General features: G+C 35.2%; 1 protein-coding gene across 6 annotated transcripts in view; it reads left to right on the top strand.

The window, feature by feature from the left end:
• Uimc1 (ubiquitin interaction motif containing 1) overlaps window positions 1–14,416 on the top strand; it is a 139,075-nt gene that overhangs the window by 68,745 nt on the left and 55,914 nt on the right. For 2 of the 6 annotated variants that reach the window (XM_015488522.2, XM_048792062.1), the window contains 3 exons: window positions 9,494–9,618; window positions 10,443–10,548; window positions 10,842–11,578. In XM_015488522.2, coding sequence (XP_015344008.1) covers window positions 9,494–9,618; window positions 10,443–10,548; window positions 10,842–11,578 — 968 coding nt within the window. Of the gene's footprint in view, window positions 1–3,300; window positions 3,581–9,493; window positions 9,619–10,442; window positions 10,549–10,841; window positions 11,579–14,416 lie in introns of those variants that run through there. The other 4 variants (XM_048792063.1, XM_048792061.1, XM_048792065.1 and 1 more) reach the window with 4 other exon arrangements.

Raw genomic sequence — 14,416 nt, 5'->3', positions numbered from 1 at the left:
GAATCTTTAGTATTATGTTGAAATAGAAGTGGTAAAGGCATGCATCCTTGCCTTGTTCCTGGTCTTCGAGAAAAAGCCTTATAATCTTTCCCTCTTTATTATTATATTCACTGTGATTTTTCAGATATAGCTTTCATTATTTTGAGGTAGTTTCCTTCTTTAGTTGTTGAGTGTTTTTATCATGAAAGGGTGTTGAATTATATTAGATCCCTTTTCTGTCTTGTGTGTTTTGTTTTTTCCTTTCAGTTAATTGTGGTGTATTACATTGGTCAATTTTTACATTTTGACTTATACTTTCATTTCAGGAATGAATCACACTTTGTCATGGTATTTAATCTTTTATTATGTGGCTGAATTGGTTTACTGGTATTTTGTTGAGGATTTTTACATTAATGTTTATAAGGGATATTGGCTTGTGGTTTCTTGTGTCCACCTTGTCTTTTTTTTTTTTTTTTGGTACCAGGGATTCAAGTCAGGGACACTTAACCACCAAGACACATTCCCAGCCCTTTTTTGTATTTTATTTAGAGACAGTCTCACTGAGTTGCTTAGGGCTTCGATAAGTTGCTGAGGCTGGCTTTCAAATCTTGATCCTCCTGCCTTAGCCTCCCGAGTCACTAGGATTACAGGCCAGGCGTGTGCCACTGCACCTTACCTTGTCTGACTTTTGCTATCAGGGTAAAACTGGCCTCATAGAATGAGTTAAGAAGTTTTCTTGCCTCTTCAGTGTTTTGAGAAGTTTGAGAAGGATTAGTACTAGTTTTTCTGGGGAAAAAAAGAGACAAAAACAAAACAAAAAGACCTCCCTTAATGCTTAAATGTTAGGAATTTGGGGCAGAGAATGAAATTAGATGTTTATGCTTAGTCTGCCATCCTTAATAGCAAGTATCTATGCATTTTGTCCAATGCAAAAGTTGTGAGTTTGATTTTATAGAGGAAAAATGAATTAATGACACATATATGCTGAAAATACAGATAATTTTTTTCCATATGAAACAATAGATTCTTTTTTTAATTTTGTTTTTTTTTTTGGTACCAGGTATTGAACCCAGCCGCACTTAACCACTGAGCCACACCCCGAACACCCTCACCTTTTATATTCACCTTTTTATATAAAATTTAGTCATAGTCGAACACACAGTACCTTTATTTTATTTATTTATTTTTATGCTGTGCCGAGGATCGATTGCACATGCTAGGTGAGTGCTCTACCGCTGAGCCACAACCCCAGGTCCCCTCCCAGCCCTTTTTTATATTTTATTAGAGACAGGGACTCGCTGTGTGCTTAGGGCCTCACTAAGTTGCTGAGGCTGGGTTTGAACTTGCCATCCTCCTGCCTCAGCCTCCTGAGTCACTGGAATTACAGGTGTGAGCCACTATGCCCTGCCAACAATAGATTCTTAAATTCCTTTTTTGGTTAAGAAAAATAAGAGTATTGACAATAAGAAAAATGAAGTAATTAATATTCTTACAGTTTTTCTTCCTTCCCTTCACTCACATAGATTTTTGTTAGAAATATTTTTGCTAGTGCCTTGTTAAAATGCTTATTACATTTTGTCCAATAATCTTCACTGTAATATTATTTGATTTATATATATAAGTGGAGTATTGATTTCTCCCCATTACATTATTTTTTCCCATTGCTGTATAATTGATTTTTTCATTGCTTAGTTCTTTAGTATTTTTTTTTTTTTAGAGAGAGAGAGAGAGAGAGAGAGAGAGAGAGAGAATTTTAATATTTATTTTTTAGTTTTCGGCGGACACATCTTTGTATGTGGTGCTGAGGATCGAACCCGGGCCGCACGCACACCAGGCGAGCGTGCTACCGCTTGAGCCACATCCCCAGCCCTAGTATTTTTTTAAATATATATTTATTTTTTAGTTATAGGTGGTCGTAATATCTTTATTTCTTTTTTATGTAATGCTGAGGATCAAACCCAGTGCCTCCTGCGTGCTAGCGAGTGCTCTACTTCTAAGCCACAACCCCAGTCCTAGTTCTTTATTTTTTAATTTTATTTTTTGGTACTGGGGATTGAACCCAGGGGCTCTTTACCACTGAGCTTTTTTAATTTTTTGAGACAGGGTCTAAGTAAGTTGCCGAGGCTGACCATGAATTATAGATTTTCTTGCCTCAGCCTCTGGAGTCACTGGGATTACAAGTGTGTACCATTGATTGCTTAGTTATTTATCTTTTGTTTTTTTGAATGATAGCAATTTAAAAAAAAATTTCTAAAATTTATTCTAATCAGTAAGTTTTTAAAATTTGATAAAATATACATAAGATGAGCCTTACCATTTTAACCTTAAAGTATACTATTCATGATATTTAGTACATCCACAGTGTTTTCCAACCTCAGCATAATCTAATTGATAAAACTGTTTTTGTTACTGTCCATTAAATAGTCACTTTCTATTTCTTCTTCTCCCAGTCACAGCCCCTTTCTGTCACTGTGGATTTGCCTATTCTGGAAATTTCATCTAAATGTAACATACAAAAATGTGGTATTTTGTGCCTAACTTTCACTTTGAAGAGTTTTTTATAGTTCATATTGTAATATGAATCAGATCTTCATTATTTATTTATTTATTTAGAGACAGGGTCTTCCTAAATCAACTATATTGGCCTTGAACTTGTAATACTTCTTTTTTTTTTTGACATTTATTTTTTAGATGTAGGTGGACATAATACCTTATTTTATTTTTATGTGGTGCTGAGGATCAAACCCAGTGCCTCACATCTGTTAGGCAAGGCTCTACCACTAAGCTACAACCCCAATCTGAGACATTTGTTTTTATCCTTACCTTTTGGTTATTGTGGATAATGCTACTGTGAACATATATGTAAAAGTTTTTATTTGAACATCTGTTTTCAGTTCTTTTGGGTATACATCCAGGAGTGGAATTGCCAGGTCATAATATAAGTATGTTTAACTTGTTGGAGAATTATCAAGTATTTGAATTTAATCTACAGTTCCATACCACATTTCATATGACTGGTAGAAATTTAACCTCATTCATTCCTAAGAGTGCTGTATCCTTTCTCCTAGCTTGAGTCACAATTGTAGAGTCTTATGCTATAACATGGTATCAGAGGGGGACCCCTTGGGGCATTGGTCAAAACTCAGGCAATCTCTGAGACATCCATGGGATCTATCCATAAGTTCTCTTTGGATCTGAAAGCTGTCTGCTCTTTATTCTTGCCATAGAGAGATCTCTTGTGAGACTTGGTTCTTTCTCCCAGATATGTCAACATAGCCATTCTTTTTTTTTTAATATTTATTTTATTTTATTTTTTTTTAGGTGTAGATGGACACAACACAATGCCTTTATTTTTATGTGGTGCTGAGGATCGAACTCCGGGTCTCCCTGTGCTAGGCGAGCGCTCTACCACTGAGCCACAATCCCAGCCCCTACATAGCCATTCTTGTTCAGGCCCTTGAACCTGCCTCAGGGCATTAGGGAGCAAAACTTTGGTCCTTCTGCTCTGAAATGTACAGACTCTTTTCCTCTTCAACTCCAGCCCAGGAAAAAATTTCTAGTTTACTTCTCTTCCCAGGCTGCTTTGCTCATATTCTTTCAGGTTAGTATTTGTTATTTGTTTTAGTTTTAGACTTATTATTTCCACCTAATTATAGGTGAGGGGTTTTCATATCAGAAATTGTCATGTTTTCTTCTCATTATTTAAATTTTATTAGAAACCATCTAACTTGTTAAGTTTTGTTTATACTTATATGATTAATGTTACTCAGTCTTTCAATGTGTTACACCTGGGCTGGAGAATGTTTGGGAATAGTGTTCTCATTATAATACATGATTGAGTCTTTCCAGGGATATTTGATTTTAAATTCATTACTGCTAGAATGTTGATAAGTTGTGAGATCTAAAAAGAAAAAGACCAATCCAGGCCGATCAAGGTAAAGTAGAACGAGAAAGGAAAAAAACACAGGGAAAAAACAGTGAGACATAATTATTTCTACTTCTTATAGTAAAGTAAGAGGAAATGAAATATTCCTTGAATTGAAAAATAATTTTGTGTCTTTCTTGCACTAGTTTTTGACTGTTCTTAAAAATTATAATTTATATAAAAATACATATCCTAAAAAGTATTATTTAGTGAGTTTTGACAGTCATATATACCCTTATAAGCATCACTCAAATCAAGGATATGAAAATTTGTCACCTCCCAAAATTCTGTTTTCTCTTTCTAATAATTTTCTTACCTCCTACCCTGTACATCTCCAGAGACAACCACTTTCTGATTTCCATCATTAATTAGTGTGTTCATTGTTGGTGAACTTGATGCAAATGAAATCATGCAAGTAGTTTTTTTGTGTGTGTGTTGAACTTCTTTAGGCATAATAGTCTATTTTCTCTGTATATATTTTAGTGGGTATTTATGTAAACAATAATATTTCCCTACATATTCATAATAAAAACATCAAAATCAGGAATTTAACATTGATATATTACTACCATGTAATCCTCAGCCCAGTTTAAGTTTTCCCAGTTATCTTTCATAGCAATCACATGTTTTCTTTTATGTTGCTCCTTCAGTCTGGACCTTTATGAGCTTGATTCTTTCTAAGATGATAGGCCAGTTATCTTGTAAGATGCTCCTTAATTGTTTTTTGTAAACTATTGATATGAACTCAGGATATGGTCTTTGGTAGTTATTTCACAGAACTGATGCTGTTCCCCCTACTCCAGGGGGAGTGTGTGTGGGGGGGAATACCAGGATTGAATCCAAGGGTACTTAACCACTGAGTCAGATCCCCAACCTGTTTTATTCATTTTGAGACCATGTCTCATTAAGTTGCTTAGGGCCATGCTAAGTTGCTAAGGCTGGCTGTTCTTGAACCTGCAATCCTCCTGCCTCAGCCTCTCGAGTTGCTGGGATTACGGGCGTATGCACCACACCTGGCTACTATTTTGCTTTTTATTATAGTTTGTAAGGTGGTGTATACTTTCAATTTGTCTTACTGATGGTATTCACTGTGATTACATGATTAAGGTAGTTTTATCAGATTTCTGCACTATAGAGCTACTGTTTTCCTTTTTGTAATTAATATGTACTTTGTATGGAGTTATTTTGAATCTAGGTAAATAAATCATTCCTTATAAAATTTTCAGTTCTTTTATTTATATTTGTTTTGGATTCATGTTTTTCTTTATTTTAGTCAGTGGGTTATAATCTCTTATTATCATTATTTTTATGCATGTGGCAGCCATAGAAGTATGCTATATGGATTTCCTTTCAAGAAGGAGCTTGCTGTTCAGCTGCAAAGAGTATAGTTAGTTGATAGCTTCCGGTTTCAGCATGTTTAGGATCTGCTTCAACTTCAGAGCTGAGGCTAGGCTCTTCCCAGGCAGCCAGTAGGCAGTGACTAAGCATGACACACAAACTAGGGTCAGGCTATTTCTCTCCAAAATAAAATTCTTCTAGTGATCAGTCTGCTCTGGAGCTCCCTGCTGAGTTGGCTGTATATCAGGCCTGCATTGCTGAGGCTCTCCTTGCCTATTCTTACTTCCTTTCCTCTTTTCTTTTATGGGTACTGATTTTCTGCCTAATTCTGCTTCCAATTTCTTTTCTCTTTTACAGTCCTTACAACCCTTACCTCAGTATATTCTATCTTACTCCATCTCAGTGTCTGTTTTTTGGAGGGTCCAACTTATACAATGCTAAACTGTCCGAAATTTGGCCAATGGAGGCCATTTAGAATGAAGCCAGCTTATGTCCCCATTTGACCTAACCCATCTTTCTTGAACACTCATCCTGCTTTCTGGTACAAGAAGATGTTCTAGGCTTATTTTGAGCCTTCCTTTCTTCACCCTTGGAATCAGCCATTTCAGAGCCTTAATTTTTTTGAAAAATGATATCTGGAAGCCAAGATTTGGCTCTAAGAAAGCTCATTGGTATGAGTGTTGTTGTTCCTGGTCCTTCTTAGCGTATAAAGCTAGGGTATAGATACATGTAAATACATATATACCTACCTACATATATGTAGAACCGTATTTATATCTACATTTATTTTTATATTTATATTAAAAGAATGAGTTTATATTGATTCTTTTATTCCAATACTTGTGATTCTTTCTAAATATGTCACTCCTCTGAAGACAAAAACCTGTTTTCTGTTAGTCTTAATTTATTATTTCATTAGTCCCTTCATATACTACTGACTCTCCATCTCCTCTGCCACCTCCTCACCTATGTAGATACCTTCCTCATCTCCCTGGGGCTCCAACACCGTCTACCAGGCCACTTCCCAGTGTGGATGCTCTTTTACCAGTTTTTTTTTTTTTTAAACAACAACTTTTTTAATGTGGTACTTTTTTATATAGGGCCCTGAATGTGCTACGCAAGTGCTCTACCACTAAGCTACAACGCCAGCCAAACCTACTAGTTTCTAAAATCTGTTATCCCATTGATAGAAGTTTGCAGTATTTCTAGTTTTTTCCTATTATGTGTAAAACTTCTACAGACAGTCTTGTATAAATCATCTTTTGGACATATTTTTTGTTGTTGGGTCATAGTGTAGGTGTATTTTAATTTTATAACAAATTGCCAATTTTCCAAACTGACTACTCCCTGAAGCAGTCTATGAACATTCCAGTTGCTCTATAGTCTTAAGAACATTTGATGTTGTTGTCTTTTTTTTTTTTTGCCAATACCTTCATTTTATTTATTTATTTATTTTTATGTGGTGCTGAAGATCAAACCCTGTGCCTACGCATGCCAGGTGAGTGTGCTACTACTGAGCCACAACCTCAGCCCCATTGTCAGACTTTTTTATGTATTCTGTTATGTATGTAGCAATCTCTCTTTCTTGTTTAATTTGTATTTTCCTGATGAATAATGAGCACTTTTTTTATGTGTTCTTGCACTGTGTTGCATATTTTACTTTGTGAAACGTCTACTCCTTTTTTTAAAAATTGGGTCATCTGTCTTTATTAGTGAGTTATAAAGTTTTTTATGGTAGTATTACAAATAGTTTCTCTAATTCTGTGACTTGCCTATTCATTTTTTTTTTTTCAGTAGTGTCTTTTGATAAGCAGAAGATTTTAATTTCTGTGTCTATTTTTTGGATTTCGTCTAAGAAATCTCTGCCCACCCTGGGATTGCAAAACTTCCTTTTATGAATTTGAGGTTCTACTTTTGTGTTTAGGTATATACCTAAAATAATTTTCAGATGTGGTTTAAAATAGTTATCAGTTTTATTTTTTTCCATAGTTTTTCAGTTATTCTGCCATGTTTATTGAAAAAACTTTCCTTTGTGCTTTGAGATAGCCTTGGAACCTTTATAGAAAATTATTTGTATGAGTGTTTCCTGTCAACTTTGTTTCAGTGATCTGTTTGATACTTAGGCCACAGCTATACTATCTTGATTAGTAAGTATACCAAGTTTTGATGTCAGAGTAATTTCTCTGTCTTTATTCTTTTTAAAGATTAGTATTTATATTAAATAAACATAAATAAATACTTTGGCTATTCCAGATTTTTTGCATTTCCATATAAATTTTAGTATTTTCATATGAATTTCAGAATTATTTTCAGTTTTATGAAAAAGCATGTAGGAATTTTAAGGTTTAATTGAATCTGCAATGCAAATAACTTTTATGACAGACATGAGTAATATTTATTGAGTAACTAGCCAGGTAACCTTTAAAATTTTTTTATTAATAGACTATTTTTTAGGTTCACAACAAAAATAAGTGGAAAGTACAGGGAATTCCTGTATATCTCCTGCCCCTTCACATATTAAGCTTCCACCATTGTCAACATCTAGCACCAGAATGTTACATTTGTTATATTAAATGAATATATGTCACTAAAGACATTAAATAAATGATTACTTAATAATAATTATGTTGTTATAATTTAGATAGGTGCTAAAAAAATATAAGTTAACTCATCTGGAGAACTAGAGAAATTTGTAGTTTGGAAATGCTATTTCAGCTGATCCCTGAAGGGAAAATAGAAATGAGCCAGGCAAAGAGAACAGAAAAGGGGGTTCTAGAAGCAGAAATAGCATTTAAATAGCAGAATGGTATTGTCAGGTCATTCTAGGTCATGATATAAATATTGAACATATTTTAAAAAAATACAAAATTAACAGAGATAAAGGAATCCCTAAAGTTGGATCCAAACAAAAAATATACCCAAATTGAATTTGAAATGATCTTAATGAAAATGGAAACATACAAAATTTGTGGAATACAACAAAAGCAACATTTACAAGGAAATTAATAGCTTTATATGAGGAAGAAAAGCTTAAAACCAGTGATCCACGTTTCCCATTTTAAGAAGTGATAATATGGAGAGTAAAATAACCCAAAATTATTGAAAAGAAAGAAATATGGCAAAAAATCAATGAAATAAAAGATAGCATACAACTGAGAAAAAAATTAAAAATAGGTTCTTTAAAAAGTTCAATAAAATGCATAAGCCTCTAACTAGACAGATCAAGATAAAGAAAAGATAACACATTAACAGCATCAGTATTGTAAAAGGGGACAACACTTCAGATTCTGCATTCACAGAAAGAATGATAAAGGAATACCGTAAATTTATTTGATACCAATAAATACTACAGGTTGGATCATGCATTCTGAATGGAAGTGATATCATCCTTAAGGTGACAAAAATTGATTCTTGGGAGGCAAGATCCACTGAATATCTTGATGTATAAGACTTCTCATAGAAACAGTGGGGCCAATGGCTCTTTAAATTAGACCTCAACTCTTGACTTATAAACTTGGGGAACTGTCTAAATCAGAATCACCTCTTCCTACCCCAACCAAATTATGCCTATTCAATTCTTTGATATATTCAGCATATATCTATTGTGTTTGTTTATTGATGTTCCACTTCCAGTGAGGGTTTCTTTTTTTTTTTTTTTTTTAAAGTTTGGCTCCTGAGTTCTTTTGATATGACTCTTGTAGTGTCTTGATGAATATCTTGCTCACAGCTTTGAAAAATATTCTAGCTCATCTTGTATATTTCATGTTCTAGACTAGGAATCAAACATTCCTTCAGTATACTACAATTGATTTTTAATGGAAAACGGTTACTAGGAATGTTCTCCATTATTGGATATATCAGAGGGTTCTGAAGAGTAGAATTATTCTGGTTAAATGTTGGGCATAAAGCAGTATGGTATTTATTCATTCATCAGGTATTTATTAATTATTTATCATGTGCCATTCTCTCTGATGCTGGAGATATAATGAACAACACAGGCAAAGACAATATCTTTAGGAGCTTACCCAGGGTTCTTGTAACTGTTGCTAATGATCTTGACCAACACTTCACCTTTTGTGGTTTTCTTCATTTATTAGATTACAAAATTGTACTCAATGGCTTTTAGTGTCCTTAGTTTAAAAGTTAAGGATTCTGTTTTTGTTATTGTTGTTGTTGTTTGTTTATTTTTTGTTTCCAGGCTAATTCGTTGTTTGTGGTATCCTTTTCTCTCTTTTCCCTATCCTCTTACAGAGATGACAGAAGAAGAGCAGTTTGCTCTGGCTCTTAAAATGAGTGAGCAGGAAGCTAGGGAGGTGAACAGCCAGGAGGAGGAAGAAGAGGAGCTCTTGAGAAAAGCCATTGCTGAAAGCCTGAATGTAAATATGCTATGCTGAAAAAGTTTGTGGGATTTATCAGCAATGTTTTTTGACTTCTACATTGTTATAATTGCATTAGGAACTAGCTGTGGTATTTTATAGAGTTTTCAACTAACAGATATTTCCCATAATAATTTTTAATATCCATGTTGAATTGTTGGTTAACCCAAATTGAAATATTTCATAAATACTTGAGTTTTCTTCTACCCACAGCTTTTTTGAGTCTGTCACTTAAAAGAACCATAGCAAGTTGACAGCTCCCAAAAAGAGTTAGAGAACACCAAGAATTCCAAAAGAAGCAAGATTAGATGTTTACCTCCCCTGATTTGTGGGGAGAACAAAGGAATGGGTAGTTTTTAAAATAATGTTGTGATTTGAATATGTACAATTCAAATTATTTTAAATATTAAGATACTTGCCAGTGGCAGGTTCTGAGCCATCCTTGATTTTTTGGTTGTTGTTATTTTGAGATGGGGCCTTGAAATGTTACCTAAACTGGCCTTGAACTTGCAGGTTCAAGTGGTCTTCCTGCTCAATCTCCTAAGTAGCTGGAACTGTACGCATGTGCCACTGCACCCAGCCCAAGCCATCATTTATGCCATTCGCCCCTCGTATTTGAAAAGGGAATAGTATAGTGATCTAGTATAGCACTTTGCACATAGGCATTCAGTACATGTTATGGAATTCATTTGAATTGAGCATCTACATGTTGGAGAAGAAAAACTCCTAGGGGCAGTGGCTTCCCCTTATTGTCCTTCCTGTGACTCTTCATATATAGCTGTTTTAATAATAAACCTGGTCTGGTGTGGGATCACTTGTTTCAGACTTGCCGGCCTTCTGATGCCTCTGCTACCAGATCTCGACCTCTGGCCACTGGACCATCTTCACAGTCCCACCAAGAGAAAACCACAGACTCTGGGACCACTGAAGGCATGTTCTGGTTCCTTCTACTCATCAACTATAACCATATCACAGGGATCTCATTTTGAGAGTAGAAATGCCCAAAATCCCTTTGGTGATGTTAAAGAGGTTCAAACAGAAAGTAGTTGAGATCTCACTAATATCCAACGTACTTTTATCTCCAAGGAAAAACCAACCTTTAGTTAAACCCAAAGAAGAGCTTTTCTTACCCACATTTTATAATTCTTGGTAAGTGATAGCTTACCAACCCCTCTTAATTAAAAAGTTTGTCCTTAGCCCTACTTTTTCTCAAATACCTACAGGCATATGGCAGCTGGTACCTCCATCACTGTTTAAAGGCTCACATATCAGTCAGGGAAACGAGGCTGAGGAAAGAGAGGAGCCTTGGGACCACACTGAAAACACTGAAGAGGAGCCGGTCTCTGGCAGCTCAGGAAGCTGGGACCAGTCAAGCCAGCCAGTGTTTGAGAATGAGAACGTTAAATGTTTTGACAGATGTACTGGCCACTTGGCTGAGCACACAAAGTGTGGGAAGCCACAGGAAAGTACTGGGAGGGGTTGTGCTTTTCTCAAAGTTGCCCAGGGTAGGGGGGACACATCTAGGCACTGTCTGCCTACCCCAGCAGATGCCAAAGTTCTTCAGGACACTGGGGGAAATGTGCACTACTTCTGGGGTATTCCATTCTGCCCTGCTGGAGTAGACCCTAATCAATATACCAAGGTCATTCTCTGCCAGTTGGAGGTTTATCAAAAGAGCTTAAAAATGGCTCAGAGGCAGCTTTTAAAAAAAAAAGGGTTTGGGGAACCAGTGTTACCTAGCCCTCCTTCTCTGATCCAGAATGAATGTGGCCAAGGAGATCAGGCTAGTGAAAAAAATGAAGGCATCTCAGAAGATATGGGAGATGAAGACACAGAGGAGAGGCAGGAGTCTAGGGCATCTGTCTGGCACTCAAAACCCAAGGATTTCCAAGAAAGCCCAATTAAAAGCTTGAAACAGAAACTTTTGTTGGAGGAAGAACCAACAACCAGTCATGGTCAGGTAAGGGTCAGTGATGCTATAATTAAGGATGATTTATTCACAGATTAAACAAGGATTATTTTAGCTTTTTGTATTTTTTTGTGGTTCCCCCCAATGATTAAAGTAATACATGCTCTCTAAAGAAAATTAGTAAAGTACAGAATATAAAGAATTACCTATAATCCCACCACCAACAGGCAATCATCACTATTTCTATACATCTAAAATATAATTTTCTACTTAATTTTTGAACAAAACGAAGACTGTTCAGTGTAAACTTTTTTCCTTTCCCCCACCTTATGGTTTATTCTAGGTCTTTTCCTATTTATTAAATACACTTGAAAACATTCTATCATATGGGTATATCATAATTTATTATTCTTTAAAAATTTTATTTCTAAAAAGCTACTTTTGACTAGGTAATATTCACAAGGACAAAAATTCAAAAAGATGTAAATTTAAAAATCTTGTCTCTACCCTCCAGCCAACCATTTCTCCTCTCTGGACTCAATCTGTGTTAACTAGTTTCTGGTACATCCTTCCAAGGAATTTATATACTATAAGTATTATACACATTCTTTTCCCCACTGTTTTTACACAAACAATAGCATACTAAACACTTTATTCTGCCCTTGCCTTTTAAATTTAATGTCTATGAGATTGTGTTATAATAGCACATAATGAATATCTTCATTTGTTAATCTTTTTTCTTTTTGGATGTGGAATATGCCATGTGTGAATGAATCATAGTTTGTTTTATCCAGTAATGGTCTACTAGTGAACATTTAAGTTCTTCCAGTATTTCCTATTACAAACAGCACTGCAGTGATTTTTCTTAAACATGTCATCCACATGGAAGATATTTGTAGGATAATCTCATGTTGATATAGCTGGTAGATCAAAGGATATCTGCATTTACAATTTTGTTAGATATTGTCAAACTTCCCTCCTTAGAAGTTGTATACATTTACACGACCACCAGCAATATATGAATATAGTTTCTTTGTACCTATACCAGTATAGCATTATCAGACTTCTTGAACATTGCCAATCTGAGAGATGAAAAAGGTATTTCAATGTAGTCCTTTTTCCTTTTACTTTTTTGCAGTGTTGGGGATTAAACCCAGGGCTTCATACCTGCTAGGCAAGCACTCTGCCTCTGAGTTTATAATCCCAGCCCTTATGTTAGTACATTATTGAATTTTTAACTTACAATATGAATGTAATCATTTTTTTATATTAAAATTATCTATAGATTTTCCCTTTTTTTTTTTTTTTTTGGTACCAGGGATTGCACTAGGGGTACTTAACCACTGAGCCACATCCCCAGCTCTTTTTTAGTTTTTATTTAGAGACAGGGTCTCAGTAAGTTGCTTAGGGCCTCACTAAATTGCTGAGGCTGGCTTTGAACTTGCTGTCCTCCTGCCTTAGCCTCCTGAGCTGTTAGGATTACAGGTGGTGCCATGATGCCCAGCCTAGATTTCATTTAAAAAAATATATATATTTTTTAGTCATAGGTGGACACAATATCTTTATTTTACTTTATGTGGTGCTGAGGATCGAACCCAGTGCCTCATGTATGCTAGGCGAGCACTCTACCTCTGAGCCACAACCCCAGCCCCCTAGATTTCATTTTTAATGACATATTCTGGCTTATGAGTTTACCATATTATATATTTTTTAAAATTTTTTTATCACTGGATATTTTGGTTGTGTGAAAGTTAGATCTGTGTGAAACTTTTCTTCATTCAAAATCAGTGCCCTTGGGTATAGGGAGCCAGAAAAATACTGTATTAAAGAAGGGGGCTTGGGTTGAGGCTCAGCAATAGAGTGCTCGCCTCGCATGTGAGAGACCCTGAGTTTGAGCCTCAGCACCACATAAAAATAAATAAGTGAAATAAGGTAATGTGTTCAACTACAACTGAAAAATAAATATGAAAAAAAATTGCATTATTTGTTTAAAAAAAAAGAATTGTGAACATACAGACTCGCTATTTATTGCCACATTGCTTTTCAGAAAGATTGTTCAAATTTGTATTTCCTCGCTCTAGCAGTATATGAAAATACATGGTTCACTACAGCCTTGCTAACATTTAAAAAAATAAAACAAACTTATTGATTATACAGGCAAATAATGAAAATATTATTTTCATAATTTTCCCTTTTATCCTGATCTCTTGCTTTCAGGAATTGTGTGTATAAGGAATTTGTGTGTTTATATTTTCTGTTGAACATGACTTTGTTGGAGTTGCCCACATGTGTAACTCTTTAGCTGATAGAGATAGCAAGAGAGTCTCAGGAATTGAGACTCAGAAAAAACATTTACCTTTGGTCAAATGGCATAGTCTGTAATGAAGGTTATTAAAACTTTATAATCAGATGATAGCTCATTTCTGGCATTGCTGCAACAAGGAAAGTTGTTAATGAAGATAAGAGGTCACCTCAGTGGCATTATGGCAGGGAGATGTTGATGTGGTCACTACTTTTCGGAGTCTGATCCTTAATTTTTCAGTCTAGGTGCTGGAACTTATTTCCAGAAATTACCACATTATGTGGAGTTGTGACTGTCACTTAGCCAAACTTCAAGCTGATGTATGTACACCAAATGACACATTTCTTATGGAATAAAGACATTTTTAGTGACCAGACTACTCAGATCCACCATATATTGTACCTCTTTCTATGATGAGTGTATCTAGAAAGCTGAAATAATAATCAGAAAATGGAAACTTTAAGAGATGGTTTAACTAGTCTATGGAAAGACCTGATAAGCTATCATTGCCTTACAACAGAGGCCATTTCTGTGATGACTGGCTGATGGTTTAATTCATTTTCATTTCCTGGGCCATGGTGTTGAAA

This window comes from Marmota marmota, unplaced genomic scaffold (assembly GCF_001458135.2).
Source record: "Marmota marmota marmota unplaced genomic scaffold, marMar, whole genome shotgun sequence".
Lineage (NCBI taxonomy): Eukaryota > Metazoa > Chordata > Mammalia > Rodentia > Sciuridae > Marmota > Marmota marmota.
This window is presented reverse-complemented; position numbering and strand designations above follow the sequence as displayed.